This window comes from Zymoseptoria tritici, chromosome 4 (genome assembly GCF_000219625.1).
Source record: "Zymoseptoria tritici IPO323 chromosome 4, whole genome shotgun sequence".
Lineage (NCBI taxonomy): Eukaryota > Fungi > Ascomycota > Dothideomycetes > Mycosphaerellales > Mycosphaerellaceae > Zymoseptoria > Zymoseptoria tritici.
The window spans coordinates 1,335,547-1,358,215 of NC_018215.1; the positions used below are offsets into that span (position 1 = coordinate 1,335,547).

At 47.5% G+C, this 22,669-nt stretch overlaps 1 protein-coding gene across 1 annotated transcript; it reads left to right on the top strand.

The window, feature by feature from the left end:
• Nucleotides 1-20,110: 20,110 nt before the first annotated feature.
• MYCGRDRAFT_92539 (uncharacterized protein) lies at nt 20,111-21,928 on the top strand (the record flags this gene model as incomplete). The annotated part of the gene is made up of 2 exons (XM_003852931.1): nt 20,111-20,203; nt 20,273-21,928. The coding sequence occupies 2 exons, from the start codon at nt 20,111-20,113 to the stop codon at nt 21,926-21,928; spliced, it is 1,749 nt and encodes a 582-aa protein (XP_003852979.1).
• Nucleotides 21,929-22,669: the final 741 nt, after the last annotated feature.

Genomic DNA, 22,669 nt, shown 5'->3' on the forward strand with positions numbered 1-22,669 from the left:
GATCTCCCAGATTACTCAAAGGCTGAGCGGAGCTGATGCGCTGAACTGAGCAGATGACCGATTCTGCTGCGTTGTCAAACCATATCCCGGGAACCAGGGCGCAGCGCAAGTCATCTGCCAGCTTCGGCGACGCATCGGACTGGGATGTTCGCGTAGCAAGCGACAGCGACTATTTCGGAAGGTGGCTATCGTATGTTGCTGATATCTGCGGAGGGATGAATGTTGGAAGTAGAGTACTCACCTCTTCTCGTTGGTCGAATCTGGGCAGTCAGGAGATTGGCATGTCTGCTGCTCTGCGTCCTTCGGTGCAACTGTCCAACAGCGAATGGGCTACAGTGTGGTTGCACTTGTGCGATACATTTCCTCAGTGTTCTTCACATGATGCCGTATTGGCGTTTGTTGATGGCGGATTAGACAGCATGCGCGCGCGAAGCGGCATATGTGACGTCCAAACAGAGACCACATTCGTCGGCTTGCTCGCTCAATTGGTCTGATGGCTCCTGTCCTCTTCTCCTCTGTCAGCCGTGGACCGTTGACGATGATGATTGTGGCTGTGACGTTGCGCGTCCTGTAGCCGCCCGTGGGAAGACGTCAATCCGAGACAAAAGCGATGTGTTGTCCATCATTCATCAACTTTCCGGCGCGGTCGAATCGCACACCGGGCAGTGGCAGTGTCTCATCCGTTGGCAGTCATCCGGAATTCATCGCTGATGCAGGTCGACCTATCAATCGAAATTGGAAGAAGGGATAACATTCATGTTGGTTGAACGTGGGCGTTTGACATGGTGTGATGCACATGTTGTTCGTCGTGCTGTCCATGCGACGCCTCATCAGCGCCTCCCTCGTGGGGTTTTCGTGGTCGTAATGGTGGCAACAATGTGGTCTCGCCATTTTCATCTTCATGTCGATGTGGAGTCTTCATGTGTAAGTTTTCCTCCATGCGGTCGAAATAAACAAATTACTTCTCAACGCTGTCAATGTAGGACCGAGCAATTTCGCCATTCCGGAAGCGGGAATCCGGAGGCACAAGACTGAATTTCACCGAGCCGAACAATGTCCGTAAGGTAGGTTTGTAGATGTCTGGCAGGGATGAGGAAACGGTCATGTGGTCTGGACTCTGGATTGAAGAAGGGATGGAAAATGCTATTGGAAGTCGGAGGATAACACTGCCTCCTTCTTTGGCTGGGGCCGGGTAAACATGTGGACAGAATGTGGTTCAGCAATGGATGTAAGGCGGATGGTTGGTTACATCGGCCATCTGTGATCCCTTCTTGTCTCTCCACGCTGATCCTGCGCGACGCTAACGAAAACAGCGGCTAATGAACATGCTTCAAATGGTAGCATAAGGCCTTGTTTACTTCCTGGTCATTATCGCTATAATAGTGATAATAGTAATAGTTAGTTTCATAGTGTCTTAATAATAGTGTATGTTGTTTACCCCTCGGATAATGTATATAATAGTGCTATACTATCTAGAGTTAGTCGGCTTAGCGGTGCGGTATAGCTCGTGTCGCTATCGTGTCGTATATCGCGTTCTTCTATATATTATTAGTCTATATATTACCGCTGTTAGCTACTATTATATCGCCCTCGATTTACCTAACCGCCCTTCTACTACCGATACTATACTACCGAAATATAGCGCTACAAAGGCTTTAAAACAGAAGTTTAAGTAGCTAAAGGAGATAGTTAAAGAGCTCTTTAATATATACCGTGTGCTTAAAGATAAGGGCAAGATAATAGAGGCGTACGGCTTTAGATAGTCGGATGTCTTATGTAAGGGTCTGAACCGAAGTTGCTTATAAAGGGCCAGATCCGAATGTATGAAATTCTAAAGCTACCGAAAAGAAGATCTATCTAGAACAACGGAACGTCGAGTATAAGCTGTGTGTGCGCGTAGCGTCGCTTGGCGCATATGTGGCCTTCCAGTCGGCCGAAAGGAAGCTTGTTCCCAATTCGGCCTAGTGGATTTCTGAACCGGCGTTCGTCCGTTAGGCGTTGGCCTAGGCATCGGCACAGCCGATGCAGCCTCAGGCACCAGCCTCTGACAATACCCCCCCCCCCCCCCCCCCCCCCCATCCCCACCCCTAATCGCAAAACCGGTGTAACCATTAAATCCGTCTTAAAATTCCACCCTATTCCTGTCCTGGAAATCCAGCTCCGTTACCTCCTAACCTGCTAATCTTATGCTCCGCAGCTTATAAAAAGCCGGAGGTAAAGGGTCTATTCTACTTAGCTATTTAACCTCTAGGAAATTGTTAGGTATATATTTTTTAGGAATCTGCATATGCTTAGATTTATACGTTCTTAAGACGCCTTATACAACCTACTAGTCGATAACGTCTAGGCCGATAACGAAGCGGCTAACAGACATAGTAGCCTAACGGCTAGCTATTTAGGGCGCGTACAGAAGCAGTTCGGCTAACCCTGTATACTAGTAGGGTTATGCTCTATATATTACTATATGCGCTATTGCGACATATAGGTCCTCTATTCTATAATGCTCCTCTTAAACTTGTAGGTTTCGCCCGATCGGGAAGTTGCAGACTTCTAAGTACTTATACCGCGTTAATACAGTTTACTATAAGTTCAAGAGGGGGAAGACTTAAATCTTTTGCGAGATTCTTATCTTTTGTCGAAGGAAGAGGGTCGAGTCTAGCACACCGCAAGCGCGGTGTCGTAGTTTTATATCGTACGATAGATAAACAGGTATCTAGTAGTCGTATCTAGTATCCGGTAAAGGTAAGGGCCCGTAACAAAGAACCGGACTAAGGAGTCTAACGTCGCGTAGTTTAAGGTTATATAGGACCGTCTGCTATATTCGCGTCGCCGTAGAGCGTTTCGAAACGCTCGAGAGCTACTATATCCTTAAACTCGCGCAAAGGTTCCTAAGTAGGTCGGTCGTAACCTACCTACTTAATAAGAGCCTCTCGGCGATAGCCGCGGCCGACGCGCCTTATACGATAGCGCAGAAGAGCCTCTACACTATATTCTTCGTCTCCCGTATCGTTAAGAATCGCGGTAGGCTGCGAATCCGTAACGACCTAGGACGGAAGCGCATCGTTATATACTAATTGTAAGAGCGACGTATAAAACCTCGGATAAATACTACGAGGAACATCGAGCTCGACGAAGTAGGGTATACTCTCGAAAGTACGGACAACTATATACTTCGCGTAAATCTAGTCGAGCTTCTTTGTAGGCCGGTCCGTCTTAATGTTCCGAAGTAAGAGCCAGACCTTGTCCCCGACCTTATACTTAGTAGCGACGTTCCGGGACCGGTTCGCATAGTACTCCTACTACTACTAGGCTACGGCTATTACTAAAGCGGCGAACTCGCGAGCCTGTTATAGCTTAGTAACGATATGCGTACCTTCCTCGCAAGGGTTCCGAGGCGACTCGATAGTGTCGGAAATAGTCTCGATTGTACGCGGGTAGTACCTATATATAAGGAAGAAGGGAGAGACCTGCGTCGTAGAGGGTACGCGCGAATCTAAGGCGATCTGTACGAGCGAGAGCTACTTGCCCTAATCGCCTTAATTATAGCTAACGAATGCCCGCAAGTAGGTCTTAACTTCCTAGTTTCGTCGTTCGGTAGAACCGTCAGTCTCCGGGTAGTACGTAGTAGATAGTCGCCAAATAATACCTAACCGCTTATATACTTCTTTCTAGAGGGCGTTTACGAATTAAACACCTCGATCCGACGTAATACTAGTAGGTAGCTAGTATATGCTAATATAGCGTTCGATAAGGAGCTCTACGACGCCCTTAGCGTCGAACTAGCCGGGAGGGACTTGTAAGAGCATAGTGCCTTTCCCGAGGCGATCCGTAATAATAAGGAGGGTAGTAGCGCCGTCCTCCTCGTTAGGCGCTAGGTCTATAACAAAGTCTATTAATATCTCCGTCCAAATACACTCCGGGATTAGTAAGGGACGTAATAGCCTACGTCGCTTCTCTCTCCAGATAGTATTTGTTTTTGTTTGTTTGTTCCATTTACGTCCTTTCGGAGTCCAAGACTATGTAGGACGGCCTTGCGCGCAAGGCAGTAGATCTATTTACAATCAAATTCTTTCGGTATTCTTTGACCTTAGGGGAAAACCCCGTGCCTAAGGTAGAATCTGCAAAGCAGAATCTACCGAAGGACTTCAAAAGCAGCGCAAAACAAAGGAAATCCAACGAGTGTCGTACAGCCGGGGCTGCAGAATTTTCGCGCCAAGCTTTTTGCAGAATTTTCAGCGGATCCTTCCGCTTCGCACGCACACTGCAAATTCGAATGCAAAACCAGTGCAAAATGCCGTGCAAAAGCAGTGCAAAATGCCGTGCAAAAGTAGTGCACAATGCCGTACAAAAGTAGCTGTCTAACCCGCTGCCTTCTCTTGTCCTTAATACGCCTTTGTAGAACTATATGCCGCTTCCAAACGCATATAGCTACGCAGGTTGATCGCAGAGTTGTGGATTCCACCGACTGTTCCAGCTCTTTAAAGTGCTTCGGTTCGGATTTCGAGGAGGTGCGCGTATAGGGCAGAGTGGACTGCTTCGTATAAGGCAGAGTGGACTGCTTCTCCTTCTTCTTCTTCTTCTTGTTTGTAGCGTAGAGGGCTGTTCGTTCGAATCGTGCCGTTGTTCTGTTGTAGCTTGTGTTTCGATAGGAGGCGTACCTCCAGGTCGTGTTATTGTTATAAGGGAAGAGGGATCGACGGCCTCTCCAATCCTTCGGAGGAAACTTGGCTCTGCAACGACGGTATCGTCGCAGGTTCGTAGCCGGCACCACGTACAGGTGTTCCTCGTCGCCGACCTCTCCAGATAGTAGTCTGCCTATACGTAGCACAGTTTCGTACGAACTTACGTACTTCGGCGTTTATTCCCGGCTAGAAGAACTGTCGAGATAGAAAGTCGATAGTAGCATCGCGTCCGGCATATCTACCGAGGACCGAGTCGTGCGTCGTTTAGATAACTCTTGTTATTAGCAGTTTAAAGAGAGGTAGCCAGATCCGTTCTCGAAAGCGAAGTAGGCCGTCCTATATATCGCATTCCCCGATAGAGAGCTTAAGGTTAAGATCTATAGGGAACGCCTATTAACCTTATTCGACGGCCTCGAGTACGCGTAAGTAACTATTTCCGCATAGTAGCGAAAAAGCGTCTGTCTAAAGCTACGATAACTCGGTATCGTCTAGGAAGGGAGAAGTAGGCGTAGATAGCTCGGCGGGGAAGGCCTTTAGGCTAGAGTCGAGTAAGATTCCCTCTCGACTACGTAGCCTATCGTCAGATTCGTCTCGCGGCATATCCTACTCCCGTCGAGATAACGCATCCGGGACAGTAGCTTGTTTTCTAGGGCGATAAACTAACAACATACGGAAGGGCGCGAGGAACTCGCTCTATCGGATTTAGCGTTCGTTAAGAGACTTCTTAATAAAGAAAGGCTCGAGGTTCTTGTAATCTATAAGGACCTCGAATTCGTACTTTAGTCCGCGTAGTTCCGAATTCTATTCCTTTAAACACTTAACGATAGCTAAGAGTTCTTTGTCGTAGATGTTGTAGTTAATCTCGGCAATAGCGTGTCGCTACGAGAAGAACGCTACCGGTCGCTAAGTCTATAGTGCCGTATCGAATTAATGTAGTACACCGCCCGTCGCCTAGCCCGAAGAGTCGGGCTCGACTCGCGTCTTCCTGTCCGGGTCGTAGCTCGCTAGGACAGGCCCGTAGATAAAAGCGTCCTTAATATCCTCAAAAGCCTTGTCCTATTCGTCTCCCTAACGAAAGCCTATTGTCTTCTTTATAAGATTAGTAAGAGGGCGAACGAGATTGCTATACTTGCGGATAAACATCCTATAGTAATTAGCGAACCCGAGGAACGAGCGGACTCCGCGAACAGTTAGGGGTCTATCCTAGTCCCGGATAGCCTATACCTTCGCGGGGTCTATTTATACGCCGATACCTACTTCGACGATATATCCTAGGTACTTTGTAGTACGAGTCTCGAACTCGTACTTCGATATATCTAGGACAAGCTCGCTATCCTCGATGCGTTATAAAACCTTCGTTACCTTCTCCTAGTAGTCGGCAAGGGTACTAGAAGAGAAGATAAGGATGTCGTCGATATAGGCTGTACAAAAGTTGTCGAGTAAGTCGCGTAGGATCTAGTTTAGATACCGTTAGAAGGTAGCTGGCGTACTAGTAAGACGAAAGGGGCAAACGTTCTACTCGAACAAGCCGTAGCGGGTACGGAAAGCAGTCTTCTATTCCTTACCTTTAGCAATACGGATCCGATAAAATGCGGTAGAGACGTCGAGCTTCGTAAGCTACTTAGCTTTACTAAGAGACGTAAGCGTCTCTTGGATAAGCAGGAGCGGAAAACGGTCCTTTAAGGTAATAGCGTTTAGTCTATAGTAGTCGACACAGAAACAAAGGCCGCCGCCGGGTTTCTTAGCGAAAAGAACTAGCGTAGCGGTAGGGGACTTACTATACCGAATATAGCCCTTCTCGAGGAGCGAGTATAGTTCCTTCCGGAGGACTAAAAGCTCGTCCCGGGTTATATTGTAGAGAGGGCCCTAGGGAGGTTCGCTAGGTTTCCTGTTGCTATTAGTAGTAAGTAGGATCTCGTAGTTAAATCCGGGTCGATACGGAGGTAGCTGCTCTCCTTCCCGGATAAAGGTATGTATCTGGGGGCGGTAGTGTTCGGGAAGCTTCTCGACAATGTCCTTACGAGTAAGGGCTTTCTTTATACGTAACGCCTTCTTAATATCTTCGAGGAAGGCGGCAAAGATAGTAATATCTCGTTTCCGAGATAACTAAGCGAGGTATCTAAAGGCAGCTCTACTAACGGCCTTAGCCTTCGTAGAACCTATCGGCCGTGTCTTATAAGGTATCGAAAAACCGTCGAGAAGGAACTTAAGACGGTTCGTCGACTCGATAACTTGTGCACTCTCGTAAAAGAGATAGGGCCTTCCGAGAATAAGGTCCTCTTATAGGTCGGGTACAGCGTAAGCAAACGCTGTAGACTTGTGCCTACCGATATTAAGAGAGAACTTAGTAACAAAAGAGATTCCCTTCTTCTACGAGGGGGATCCTTACGCGCTAATAACCTTTCGTCTCGGAATAGGAATCTGCAGGAGCCGGAGTCTCTTAGCCAACTGTTCATTTATTAGATAATACGATTAGCTGCCGTTGTCGATAAGAGAGAATTAAAGTGCGTTATCGTTAATAATAGCGGAAGTATAGAAAAGAGATCGTTCTATTTTTATATCTTAAAAGATATTCTACTCTGCTTCTGCTTGTATCTAACTCTGCCTCTGCGGACGACTTGTCGTAGAGGCTACTCGTTTTCCGAAACCGAGTCGTTATCTTCTTCTAGAAAGACTTCCTATATCTCGCGCTCGGCCTTACTAACTATAGCTTATATAGCGTTTAGGTTTCGGGCGGCAAGATAGGTATAGTCGGCAATAAGGTGCCCTTTTATCCCGCAACGGAGACAAAGGCCTTGTTCCCTTCGAGCCTGTATTATCTCTCTCGTAACCTACTTTACTCTCTTCTTATTGCTTAACTCGACTCGGTTAGATCGAGTCGGTTCCTAATCTATTTCATCTTTCGATTCTCGCGGCAGGGTCGCCTGTAACCCTATCGATAGTAGGGTCGCCCGTAACCCTATCGATAGTAGGGTCGCCCGTAACCCTGTTAATAGTAGGGTCGCCTAGGGAGCGGAGGGTCTAGACATGTTCGACCGAAAACGAAGGTTTGCAAGCAATCCGCCGATAGTAAGAAGGTTTCTCGTAAAGGTTAAGTACTTGTCCAGCGGGTTTAAGGCAAACGGGAGCAATGCCTTACGCATCTCTTCGTTAAGAGAGTTCTCGAGAAGGGTAATCTAAATACCTTCGAGCTTCGGGTCCGATTCCGTATCCGGCGAGAGGGTCTCGGCTATTCCCGTATTAGCAAGAACTACCTCGAATCGAGGTAGGTAGGTCGCGATAGGTTCGTTATTACCCTATTATATCCTTAAGAGGGTTTATAGCACTCGTCGTTACTAGTTTGTGTCGCTATAGATACTGTTTAGGTACTCGAGGAAATTATTTGCGTTACCTTACCCGAGTCGGAGAGCGTTCTCGATAGTTGTTCTTGCTATTCTCGCCGCACTCTCTTCGAGCCTACTTATTAAGTAGAGGAATTAGTCGAAGTCCCTACTAATAGCTACTTTGTCGATAGCGAGCTTCGATAAGGCAGCGAGGTGCTAGTCTTCCTATTCTAATCTTTTGCTGCTAAAGGTCTGTAGTGTCGGGAGACGCTCTTTTAGGCGTCTCGGTGCATAGTCGTCGTTCGTATTTGTTATATTCGTCGTGTTTGTGTCCGTCGTTGTTGTTTTAATTATTTCCGGGGCGAGTCTAGAGCTACTCGCTTCCGGCGTCCGTTATACTAGTTGTTTTCTAGCTTGTTTAAGACGTGTCTCGAGTTCGCGTTGTGCTGCCTCGAGTTCGTATCGTGCTGTCTCGAGTTCGCGTTATACGAGCTCGTTAGCTCGATGTCGTTCGTTATATATAGCTTCGGTCTCTATAATAGCAGCGCGATATTCGTTTCGAATCCGCTCTATCTCTATAGCGAGCTGCGCCTAAAGTTCAGGCGGTATTTCCGTCGAGGGATCTATTCGATAGCGAGCTTTAGAAAATGTAAGGGTCTAAACTGAAGTTGCTTACAAAGGGCTAGATCCGAATATATAAAATTCTAAAGCTACCGAAAAGAAGATCTATTTAGAACAACGGAATGTTAAGTATAAGCTGTATGTGCGCGTAGCGTCGCTTAGCGCATACGTAGCCTTCTAGTCGGCCGAAAGGAAGCTTGTTCCCAATTCGGCCTAGTAGATTTCTAAACCGGCGTTCGTCCGTTGGGCGTTAGCCTAGGCATCGGCACAGCCGATGCAGCCTCAGGCACCAGCTGTTAGAAGCACCTCGAGAGGGAATGTAGGCTTGCACCGAAAACAAATGGTTGTAGAATATAACGAGTCGATTCGATAAGGAAGGGAATAGACAAGAGCGTCCCCTAAGGCTATGTACCCGCCCTTCGTGTTGCTAAATGCGTCCCTCCGCCTAGACTAGGCACTGGTCGTAGTCTAACGTCCGCTCGGGGGCTATCGTACGCCTGTAAGGTTCGTCCCTCTACAGGATGTCCTAGTCTAGGCTAGATAAGATAGCACTAGTAATCTATAGTGCTAGGATAGTCTAGGTTAGGACAGGTAGGGAGCGTTATCGTAAGGGTGTCCTTACATTGCCCCCCTCCCCTCTCTGCAACTAACCTTAGTTGCGGTAGAAAATTTACAAGCTATTAGCTGCCAGATGTCCTAATCTAGAAGGATTTGCGGGTCCGTAGCGTCGCTATATTAATTTAATTCTTCTTCTAAACTTTCTCTCTTCTTTACTAACTACTAAAAAGTAAGTAATCTAGGGTAGTGCTAGTATAGTCTAGTTTGGGTCTAGCAAGGCTAACATTAGCGCAGATACACTATGTCTTCCGCCGCCGCGGCCCTCGTACGCAACGATTACGCTAAAAAGGTCCGGAACGGGGCTTTTAACTACAATCCGTGCTTTAATTGCATTAAAGACGTTAAGCTAAATAAAGACTTAACTAAACTATACTAGTTAGCGTTAGAGAAGCCTATTAAGGGCATTACTACTAAATGCGCCGGCTGTCTAGACGACAGAAATGCCGATTGCTTCTAGGTAGGATATTTCTGGACTGTTCTAGAGTCTTCTAGATCTAGGCTAACCCTAAATAGCTCCCTCCGGCCCGTAAGGACGAGTAGGACACTATTAATACCTAGATTTAAGCAGAGTACGCTAATCCGGTAGTAAACGCGGACAACAGGAAGAAGTTAAGGAGCAAGGTGCTCCTATTTGCTAGTTCGATTAAGTTGTATATGCCGTTCTAGCTTATTTTGGACTAGTATGCTAACAGTTAGCGCCTTAGGGAGCTTAGAAACAGCGTTCGCGGCCCGGAGGGTCTTACTTTGCACTAGGGTACCTGCGAGTAGGACACGACGGGTTAAAAGGTTAAGAAGCGGGACAGGTCGGCCGCTGCTTATATAGAGAAGGCCGTAAGTGTACCGTTCTAGCGCATTTTAGGCTATGCTAACGCTAGGATGTAGGAGCAGGCTGCTGCCGGGACCCCGAGGGCTAAGAGAAGCCGCCTAATTAATCTAAAGGGCGCTATTACGGTCTAGTCGTTAATAGACAAGCTTAACAAGTACAAGACTGCCTTGCATCGCAACAGTAAGGCCCTAAAGAGGTTTAATTCGTACGCTAGGGGTACGGGAAAGACTAACAGGGAGGCGTTAAAGGCTTTAGTAAGCACTACGGCCGCTTAGGAGCGTAGAGAGGACGCTTCGGACAAGGATAGCGATAATTAAGCCGGTTTAGTCTAGTTAGCTCTAGCAGTATGCAGGGTATAACAGATAACGCCATTACGCAGAGTAATAGGGCCCTTTTAAGTTATAATAGCGCAGAATAGCTTAACGTAGGCCAGAATAGTCTAGAATAGAAAGCCTTAACGCCTAAATAAAATCCCTAGAATTATTAAAAATGTTAAAGTCTAATGTCACAAAGCAAAAAGGATTGAAAAATTAACTAAGGGGGTTAGCGTTTTTTCTAGAATTTACCGCGCGCAGTCGGTCCTTTCTAGCCTATTCTGCGCCGGTAGGCCCGTATTACTGCCGGGCTAATGTTAACTGCTGCTTCCTAGGAGTTCTCGGACTAGTCGTAGTCTTTCTACTTAATAAGGTACTCCCGATTGTTTAGTTCGTCTACACGTTCGGCTAGAATAGCCTCGACTTCGTATTTATTATCCTCTCCTACGTCGTATCGCATTATCCTGTCCTGTTTACGACTAAACTAGTCCGGGATAGATAGTTCTAGCAGAGAAATATAGAACGTTAGGTAGATCTTTAGTAAGTCTAGTAGATCGAGCGTATATGCGACGCAGTTAATAACCGCTTTTACCTTATAAGGTCTAATATATTTATAATCGAGCTTCGCCGAAGGTCTTAATAACCTAATGTTACGTGTGTTAAGGTAGACTTCGTCTCCGACGTTAAAGGAGATGTCCTTCCTATACTCGTTCGCCTACTTAGCTATTTGCTTCTTTGTTTTAGCCAGTCTAACCCGCAGTTTCTTCTAGTTAGAGATAACGCGGTCCGCAAGTTGTACGGCGAACGGGGCTTCTCGTCCATCCTAGCGTAGTCTAGGCTAGTAGCACCGCCGAGGGTCCTATGTCGTGTACGCCTAGAATAGCGTAACCCCTATTGCGGAGTGTACGCTGTTATTATACGAGAATTCCGCGGTAGAAAGTAGGGAGGCCTAGTTGTCCTGTTTATAGTTGTAGTATATGCGAAGATACTACTCTAGCGTCTGGTTTTAGCGCTCTGTTTGCCTGTCTATTTAAGGGTGGAACGCTATGCTTAGTTTCTAGCGTATGCTAAGGCAGAAATAGAACGTGCTCTAGAATTTTAAGGTTAGGATAGGCCCTCGATCTAACGTAATCGTAGCTAGTGCGCTATAGAGTCGTACGACTTCCCTTATAAACACCTCTACGAGCTCTGCTGCGGTAATCGTCTTCTTGCATAGCGCATAATAGACTATTTTAATGCATCTGTCTACGATTACTAGGATTAAGTCGTAAGCCTGGCCTAGAAGCATGCTAGGTAGTAGGTCCGTTATAAAGTCTAGCGTCACATCCTCCTATAGTATAAGCGATAGTAGCTCTGCGTGCAGCAATCTGTAAGGTTTGTGCCGCCGTAGCTTTGCCCTGCTGTACGCTTAATACGTTCGTATATAGTCCTTAACGTATTTCCTTATTTTAGGCTAGTAGAAACTCCTTTGTAGAAGTTCGAGTGTTCGAGAGAAGCCGAAGTGCCCTACTATAGGGTCGTCGTAGCATTCCTAAAGCAGTTAGAGTCTTATACTTCCTTTAGGTACGTAGGCCTTGCCGTCTATATATACGACTCTATCCTCGTTAGTCTATCGATCTGCCTAGAAAGCAGGTTCCGCTTAGTCCTTTTCCTCGTTAATCCTGTTAAAGGTCGGATCTTTTAAGAGGGCGCGTTTTAGGCGCGTTTTCAGGTCTGGGGCGTCCTTTACTGCCCCTACGTGCCTTACTAGTCTATTATAGTCTAGATGCGGTTAGAATGCTGTCTAGAGGAGCCGCAAGCTTGCAGACGACTCTTCGTCTATAGCCTACTATCTAGAGTAGTCCTTATCTGTAAGGTCGGGCCTTCTACTTAGTATATCCGCCGCCCTATTAGCCTTTCCGGGTCTGTAAATAGTCCTAAAGTCGATCTGCGACAACTACTCGGCCTATCTAACCTGCCGCCTAGACAAGGTCTTAGTCGTTATAAGAGTTTGCAGGTTTGTATAATCCGTTAGTAGTTCGACCTAGTATTAAGCCCCCTCTAGGTATTGTCTAAAGTGCTTAAAGGAGTCTACGACTGCTAATAGCTTAGCGTCTTCCGTAACGTAGTTCCGTTCTGCCGCGATTATCTTTCGTAAGAAGTATAATACAGGGAACTACTACGTCTTACTATAGTCTTCGTATAGTTAGCTTAGGATGCCTAAGATTGCCTCGCCTAAGGCGTCGGTTTCTACCCTATAGGGCAGTTCTAGGTTAAAATAGCGTAGGATAGGAGCTTCTAAGAACCTTTTCCGCAATTCGTTAAAGGAAAGTACAGCTTACTCGTCGAGCTCTAAGTATGCTCGTTCCTTCTTGCGTTAGTTTACTGCCTTTTTCCCCTCCGTGTAGCGGTTAAGTGCCGCAGCGAGGCGTAAGAAACCCTTAATAAAGCGCCTATAGTAGTTCGCGAAGCCGATAAAGACCCTAATGTTATATATTAACTAGGGAAGTAGTCACTCCTGGACCGATCTAACCCGTTCTAGGTCGATCTCTAGCCTATTATGTGTAATAACGTACCCAAGGTAGTCGACGCGGTCCTTATAGAAATCGCACTTAGACAGGTTAGCGTACAACTTGTGTTTCCGGAGGCGCTCTAGTACCTCCCAGACGTAGCCCTCGTACTCCTTTACCGTTTTAGAGTATATAAGGATGTCGTCGAGGTAAACGACGCAGAACACGTTAATTAGCCCTACTAATACGCTATTAATAAAGTTTTAGAACACCGCGGGGGCATTGTAGAGCCCGAAGGGCATTACGGTGTATTCGAAATAGCCGTATCTAGTCCGGAAGGCTGTCTTCTACTCGTTGCCTTCCCGGATATAGACACGGTAGTACGCGTAGCGGAGGTCTATCTTCGTAAAGTACCTAGCGCTAGCTAGCTAGTCTATTAACTCGGAAATTAAGGGAAGACCCCCCCTATTCTTTACTATAACCGTATTTAGGCCGCGGTAGTCGACACAGAGGCGGAGTATATTGTCCTTTTTCCTCGCGAAGAGGATTAGCGCGCCCGCCGAGGATGTCGAGCGGCGAATAAAGCTACTCTTTAGATATTTAGGGAGCTGCTTGCGCATTGCATCTATCTCTGCCTCCGATAGAGTGTACATAGGGCTAAATAGGACCCTTGCTCCCTTAACTAGGTCGATCCTAAGATCGTGCAGTCTATACGGTGCTAACTTGCTAGCTAACTCCTCCGAAAAGACGTCGGAGAAGTTAGAGTACGCTATTAGGACACTATTCTAGTCTAGTTCGAGTCTATCCTCGACCTCTTAGATCGACATAACATAAAGAGCTGCCTCGACCTTACCGAGACACTCCCGGTAGAACCTGTCCGGGGATACTACTACTATTGCTTAATGCTTTTAAGGTTTCTGCCTCTAGAAGACCTTCTTTAGAGCAAAGTTAATACCCGGGTTGTACTTCTCGAGCTAGGGTATACTAAGCACGACTTCGAAACTGTAGATACGTCCTACCTTAAACGTGTCTACGCACCCCTGCGCTTTACTAGAGGTGTCTATAGCCTTATAGGAGTTTCTCGTTTCTCTAAAGACCTACAGGCTCTAGCTATTTAGAGTTAGGTACTTTATCTAGGTAGATAGCTCGGAAACTATCTACCCTATTTCCTTTGCTAGTATAGAATCGCAGAAGTTGTCCTAGGCGCTGCTATTAATTAGGCCCCGGACCTTTCTAGACTCCCCTAGGCCGTTTAGCGTTAACTCGACGCTAATTAGGCGCCCTTACTAGGCGCGGCGCTTTCCTAGCTTAGCCGAGCGCCGCTAATCCTTATTATAGAGGACTTAGCCTACCTAAGCAACAGCGTCTACTTAGGGGGCGTCTCTTTCCCCGAATCCTTCTATAGGTGCTAGTTAGTGCAGTCGTAGCGGATATGCCCGACCTGTTAGCATCTGTAGCATATAGCCTTAAAGGGGGCCTTCGGGTTCTGTTCGCTATTGCTAGTCCTTGCCTTCTTGCCGTCCGGAGCAGTAGAGCCGTTGCTAGGGCGCTTCTTCGCCTGCTTAGCGGACCTTTTAGCAGCCTGCCTCTTACGAGCCTCCTATTTAGAGCCCTCGTTAGCATAGTAGGCCTTTTTAGCCCTCTCCTCGGCGTCTACTAGGTTTAGTAGGGCGGTAGGGTAGTTCGAGAGGCGGTTGCGAAGGGTCTATAGAAGGGCGCTATAGAACCTAAGGATCTTCTTGCTATCGTCCCTTTTATCGAGCTCCTTCTAAAGTGTCTTTAGCTCCTCGAGGAGTTCTTCTAGCGTGCGGTTACCTAGGATAATCTTTTTTAGCTTCTCGTAGGCCTTCTCGCGCTATTTAGTCTCTGTGCCTATCGAGTTAAGTATAACCTCCTTTATTATAGACTAGGTTAGCTTAGACTAGTTATTAAGGCCGTCGACGTAGCGTTCCTAGTAGTCTTGCTAGAGCTTTCCTATATAGTCGGTAGTAAAGTCGACCTTGCGGTCTTCGCGTTCGGCGAATCCTTCGTATTGTCTAAAGGCTCTTTCGAAGGCTCGGACCTAGTCGTCGTAGCTCGTACGCGACTTGCCCTCGAAGACTAGTAGCTCCTTTAACTTAGGGAGGTTATTCCTCGTTTTAGTATGCTAGTCGGGTTCGGAGAAGAGGTAGCGGAGGGTAGCTGTCCTTAGGTTCCCTTCTAGCGTAGGATAGTCTAGTTCGGCACGGAGTTCCTTAATCTTCTGCTAAAGGGTTAAGAACTCGAAGGTAGCGTAGGCGACTTCGTTATCGTGCTCCCGGGTAGCCCTTTCTTCCGTAGTCTCTCCCGAGCTAGGCTAGTTAAGAAGGTTAACGTCCTGTAGCTAACTAGCAGGCGTAGCCGATAGCTCCGTAGAGGAAGCGCTCGCCTACTATTAGGCGGAGGTGTTAGGAAGGGAATCGTCCTAACGACGGGTAACCTTTAGAGCTATGTCGGTAGTTTTCGGTATAGTTATACGGTTGTTTTTAATCGAATCGAATGTTAGAAGCACCTCGAGAGGGAATGTAGGCTTGTACCGAAAACAAATAGTTGTAGAATGTAACGAGTCGATTCGATAAGGAAGGGAATAGACAAGAGCGTCCCCCGAGGCTATGTACCCGCCCTTCGTGTTACTAAATACGTCCCTCCGCCTAGACTAGGCACCGGTCGCAGTCTAACGTCCGCTCGGGGGCTATCGTGCGCCTGTGAGGTTCGTCCCTCTACAGGATGTCCTAGTCTAAGCTAGATAAGATAGCACCGGTAATCTGTAGTGCTAGGATAGTCCAGGTTGGGACAGGTAGGGGGCGTTATCGTGAGGGTGTCCTCACACCAGCCTCTGACATCTTAGAGCTTACGACGCGGTTGTCTAAGGATAATAAGTATAGCGTAACGGTTACTACGAAGTAGACCGAGAATAAGATCGGTAATAGTAAGAAGTAGTAGAAGGTATATACTAACTATCTGTCTTATATTAGCGGCTAGAGCTCTCTAATTAATAGTCTACTACGGTTAATAAAAGAGAAGGAAGACGAGCACTATACTAAGTACTCGTACTATAAGAAGTTCCGGTCGAAGCTACCGCTCTACGTAGAGTAATACGAGTATATATAGGCTAACAACTTAGCGACTAGCAATAAGGCTATAGAGCTAGATAAGCTTATAAGGGATATACCGCCGCCTAGGGAACTTAAGGACGAGGAATCCGCGGAGCCGGTAGACGACGATAAGGTTAAAGAGATAGATAATAGGCCTACGAAACGATAGACTCCTATACCTAAAACTCCGTTAGTAAGTTCGAGTAGGACTAAGGAGCTACGGCGTATTTACGAGAGGGTAATGTCCTTAATAGATAGTCCGGACTTCGACATTAAGAGCTAAGTATTAATAGTATCCTCTACGTCGTAGCGACGTACTATAGAAGTATATAGTATATCGAGGACTCGTATACTAGTAGCTCCGTAGTCGGCGTTAACTTAGGCGGTTATAAAATGCTAGGAGTATAAGGCGTTTAAGAAGCTGTCGGATAAGGATAGGTTCTTATTTATTAAGAAGGTGTTACTAGCGAGTAAGAACGTAGAGCTCGTTACCGGTATAGCTAGTAATTTCCTCGAGTATTAGGTAAAGTAGAAGGTTAAGGCCGAGAAGGATCTTATGCTACCGCCGCCGCCGCCGCCGCCGCGGCGCGGTAAGACGCCTCTTCTATATCTACTTCCTTAATAGTAGCCGCTTCTAAGTCCGCTTCCTTATTATTATTAGTAGCTTCTATCTCTTACGCTAAGCGGTTAGCTAGTATCGGGGCTCGTAGGGGATTATCCGTCGTAGTCGAGTTAGTAGAATCCGTCGTAGTATTCGTAGGCGTCGTCGTAGGGCGGTTATTAATATCGGTAAAGGTAGAAGGGTTAAGAAACGGTATAGAATTAAGGTTAGAGCTAAAGCTCGAATTTAGACGTACGGTCTAAGAGGGTAACTAATTAAGGGGTAGAGGAGCGGTCGGGAGGCTATATACGGCAAAATATATATAAAAGTCCTAGTATAGTATATACTATTAATTTTAGTAGAGGTGTTTTAATATTTTAGTAGGGAAATTTCCTAATTAGGTAGGAGCTAATAAGGGGCAACATCGAGAGGTATTAGAATCTAGCACTTTCTCCCGACACTTCCTCCCTTAAACCGTATAACTAATTAAGAAGTTATCTAATTCTTCGAGTTTACGTTTCCTTATACCTTCTACCTTTATTACTTAACTCTATAATTAATTGTCGCCTTATACTACTCCTATATAGTAGTCGTAATATCGTTACGTAGTTGCACTATCGCCGTATCTTATACTCCCTTAGGAACTCTATTACTAGCCTTATTACGACTAAGGAAGCCGATATTAATATTCGCCGGTCTCTAGTTCTAACCCTTAGAGTTTAACGACTAGCTATTAGTATATATAAAGTTATATAATACGTAGTAGTAGACGACAAAGCGAGCATTTATACGGATACTATAGCCCTTATTAGCGCCGTTCGTAAGGCACTTCTAGCGTAGCTTATTAATACTAAAGATACGCTTAATATAGTTACGGTATTACGCGTAACGGAGGTTAAATAGCTCTTCCTTTATACGCGGCTTCTACTACGTAGCCTCGAACTTACGTAAGTAATAGCGAGTCTTCGGATATAGTACTAGTATACGGCGATTCTTCTTAGAGTAACCTCCGTCTACGAGGTAGTACTTACTAGCCGGTACCTTAAAGCCCTTCTTCGAGGTAGTATTAAGGACTAATATGTCGTTTACTAATCCCTTATAGCCTAGTAACATATATACGAACCGTATATAAAAGTCGTAGACTACTAGTACATTCTGCGATATACTAGCCTTACGATTACGGTAGTTATTAGTATTAATACTACGTACCTTAATAGGTACGTATAAGCCGTCTAGCGCTCCGAGATAGTCCTTAAAGAACGGCTAGAACTTCGAGTCGTCTAGCTTATCTTATCGTACGTCCGGCTCTATTAGTACTTATATATATTCCTTAGCTATCTCGTAGAGTAGCTTACTAATCTTCTTAATATAGATATAGAACCCCCTCGTAGAGTACTAGAAGATCTACCGTAATACCTCGAATAAGGTATTATAAGCGATATAATATAGAAACACTATAACCTGCTCTATAGGACTAACCTTCTTACTAGTAAGTCCCCTATCCTTAAGAGCCCTTATTAACTTCTATAACACCTCCTTCCTTAGCTATATATTTATCCTCGTATACTTCTTAGGTCTATATAGGATATCGTAGTATATGCGAGCGCCTCTAAAGCGATCCGTTATCGTCGTCCTTACGCCTAGTAGACGGTATCGTAGCCCTAGTATTACTCGTAACCTCCGCGGACGACTCTACGCCCTCTCGAGCTCTTACGATAATGCCGACTCGAACGCCTCTTCTACTACCCCTTCGAACGCCGCTTCTAGCTCTACTTCGACTAATATCGCCGCTATAGCGCTATAAGATATATAGTAGCAACGTAGGGTAGAGGTTACGATAACGCGACTAAGAACGTGTAGACTAGCGCTATTATTTATACGAATAAGTAACTCGAAGATACTTATTTAAGCGATCGACTATTAACGTCCGTATTCGGTAATCCGATGGCTAACACAACTATAGAACGATAATAGAGCTATAGTTGCCCTAACTATAGTAAACGACTATATTATTAGCTATTATCCTAGTTATATTATTACTATTATTACATTAATAGTGGCGAGGTAAACAAGGCCTAAGTACTTATAAGGCGGTGCCCAACAGTAAGAATACTTCGTATACGAAATAGTCCTCGTCTAATAATGGTAACGAAGAAGACGGTCTCTTGGATCGTCTTGTCCTTTCAAATGCCGAGAAACGAAGCATGCGCCTCTGTCACATGATGAATGATGTATACGCCACACACCAAGCCCCCACGCGCGTCGCATTCGAATCCCAGGCATACCCACCCAGAGGTGCCGAGGTGACCGGCGTTTGCTGTCAACCCCCGGAGTGTGGAGTTCTGTCACATTCACAGGCCGGCGTTTTTTGGAACGATCGATCGCAGAATCACAGATGGATCAAACGGTGCCTTGTAGGGCACAGTCCACGACACACGTCGCGAATTTGCCAGCGATTCAAGTTGTCGTTGTGATCAGGTTTGGCGATTGGCGATGACACGAAACACGACTGGCTGGCCATGGCCATGGCGGTCGCGGACTGCGGAGACTAGGTTCGAGACACGTGCATCCGCATCGCAGCCACCGGTCGGCATCGCAAAGTCGGTCAAGGTCCGGACAGAACCAGGACATCCATGGACAGGACAGGGCCAGATCCGGCGGTGGAGGGGAACAGGGATGGCTCGGGTGGTGAGAAGGGGGGAACAGCGGGAGAGGGAGCGATCGTGTCTTGACTCCTCGTCGGCGGTGCATGGCCCCTGCCGGTCAAACCAATCCGAAGCGATGCAAATGCGACGTGTGACTGTGGCCTATGCGCGGGCGGACTTGAGCCGTGGGACTAGTGAGAGTGGAGTCAGGTCGACTTACCGTGTTCCTTGGGTACGAAAGTAGAGTTGCATGCACCCGAGCAGGCGCCGGAACGATCTGCCAGACTGCCATCCCGCATCGGATGTTTGGGGAGGGAGGTGCTGGATGCTTGGTGCTTGAGCTGAGACCAGGAGGCTAGTCTTGTTACTAGTTCTAGAGCTGAGAGGCATATTACCCATGAGCCTGCCCTCCCACCATCTTGTGAATGTGATCCGCCGTGCTGCTCCGACCGTCTGGTACGCAACGTGCTGCTGTTTCCCTACACCGACATCCATCCATCCATCCATCCATCTTGCCATCCACCCACCGGCCAATTCATACCGCCAAACGACTCTTCTTTCCATCCCCCTAACATACGACCGCAACGCTATTCTCGACGCTCAGCTCCGATTTGCATTCTTCCGGGTCTTTCTTCATGTGCGAGGCGAATAGCCGGTGTACCTTTGTACTGATTGAAAGGTTGTTCCTCCTCCGCGAGCACCTGACGCAATCGGTCACGATCGGGACCGCCGAAAGCTGCTTTCAGCCAGAGATCTCGTCCACCCGGAAGTACCCCCAATAATAATACCGTACTGCCGACCACTACCACTCTTCGTCCTCCTCGTGGTCTTTCCCTCCTCCTCCTCGCGCTCCTCCTCTCCACCCCACCGTCGCCGCCATGCCGTTTCGACCCGAACACTCGTTATTACGAGTCGAGGTGCCGGCGTTGCACACCATCGACACACGCTCGGTCGAGAACCTCTTTGGCATGGTGCGTACTCTAACCTACCGCGGCGCATATTGCGATCAATGCAACATATACACTGACATCGCAATGCAGTGGTCGCTCTTCTCCAAAACATCACACGCCATGGAAGACGGCAAGCGTCTCGAAAATCTCAGCTGGCGACTCTGGAATCGCGAAACGTTCTGCTGCGCGCCCGCATCGACATCCTCCGCCCCTCACGCCGCACCTTCCTCCTCCTCCTCGATCCGCCGTTCTCTCCCATCCCGAACACGACACTCCACACTAGTGGCAACGACGACACGCGGCGAGGAGAATGTTCCCGCGCTATCCTCGAGCCTGGATTCCGCATCGTCGGAAGAGGAATTTGAAACGTCATCACCCGTTGCCCCTCGCATCAACCACTCCGCCGACGCCGATATCACCGCCGAATGTGGTCGAAGTCGTGGCAATGAGAAACACATTACTCCGATAGACCTCGAAAAGATTGTCATCTCAATCAAGGAGACAAAACAACTGGAGCCGATCGAGCTACCAATGCCTCCGTCAATGTCCGCGTCGGAACCAACCACATTCACATCACAACTTCACGAGCCCACGCCGTCACCATCCACCGAATCCACACAAGATCTTACCCCGCAAAACCTGACCTCGTCGCAAGTGCTGGAATCATCTGCTTCGACCGTCGGTACGCACGGGTCACAGGACTCGGAAGCTTCTCAATCATCACAGGTGGTTGGCTCACAGGAGAGCTCCTCCACTGAGATGAGTTCACATAGCATCGTTCGAGGATTCACTCCAGGTGGCGCGCCTTCATCATATCGCTCACAGACCACCCTTGCTACGCAACCGACTCCCATCTTGAAGACTTCATCACAATATCGGCAACAGCCACCTAAGAGGAAGGGCCCGATGTTCACTATTGGCACTTCTTCTGGTGAGGATGAGAGCTCGTTGGATAGTCACATGCACCGCAGCAACCTGTCGGAGAGTCTACGACAATCAGGCAGTCTAACCAGCACTGGGAGCAAGAAGAAGGCCTCGTTCAAGGATGAGGTCGCCGTGGCCCGACCTGCACAGTACAGCTCGGTATTTGGTTCTGACGATGAGGATGAAGATGGTGTTTCTGAAAGTGCCATTGACGACGACGACGACTCGTCTGACTGGGAGGACTCTGACGATGCGCAATCAGGACCGTCATCAGTGAACGGAGAGGGACTCTTCCAACGTGTGGACTCTCGACCGAACCTCACCTCTCGAAGATCACTTCTCACCACTCTCATGCACGAACCCGACCGGGCAAGAGCACTCGCCAACGCCGCGTCTCGATCGACCCCTGCTCTTCGACGATCACGAACATCCACTCCGAATGGTCCCTCCGTCGCAACATCACCCGAACCGAGCTCCCACCTGCAAATCCCTGGCCACCAACAAACCCGTCCGCAACCCATCATCATGACCACCTCCAATACCCATCAACAAATGGCCCTCTCTCCGAAAACCACCCGCCGGAATATGCTCTCGACCGAATTGACCGAGTCTCTCCGGAAGAATCTCATCTGGGAGCGCCAGCACCGTAGTACGGGCAACCTCGCCGCGATGAAACGTCGCCATACGTCGAATGATGTGAAGAACCTCAAGCAACATCCCGAGCCTGGCCCCGTACTCAGCCACAAGGAAGGCGCAACGAAGAAGTTCACCAACGACTACTTCCACGCCGGCCTGGGCGAGTATCACGCAAAGGGGTGGTGATCGCATCTACAATCTCCGGTGCACATCCCACGCCGGAGACTCTTTTGATTTTGAACAGTCCTGCGGTTTAGCGATTTGATTTTTTGAAATTTCTGCGACCTCAGCGAAAAATGGAGAGAGGACTCGAGGTGTCCCTCAGAGGAGCGACATCAATGCGCTGCCTTTTATTGCTTTTACTTTTACTTCCAATGATACCAGCATCGGCACAGATTTTACATATGCGAATTCTCTGGAGAAGGCAGAGATGGAAGGCAACGCCGCGGAAAAGTCTGGTGCTTTCCGCGATGGCGATGGCAGATGGAGATCGGGTCGCGAAACGGGTGTAATACCATCATCGATATGGGTGTACCATTACTGCTGCTGCTGGCTATGGATGGGAAGAGAGCATGGCGAATGCACCTCCTGGATGTCAGATAGGGCAGAATGGAAGTGGGTAGATGTATCCCGCGGGATGGAAATACGGTCCAGCGACCTGTAATGCACACACACAGATTCACATCTGACATTCAACCACCTCCTGTCTACTGTCTATGGCGTGCGACTACTGAGCTCGAAGCTTACAACAACGATGATCAGGCAGCAACACCTCTCACGCGCATATGTTATCAGATGGACAATGCATGCACGATGCAGGATGAGCAAGAAGTCATCTGAAAGGTACAAAGCAGGACGCGCGCATGTATCATCAGCGTCAACAACAAAAAAGCTTGTGCTACAGGTACAAGTACACCTCATCAGGAT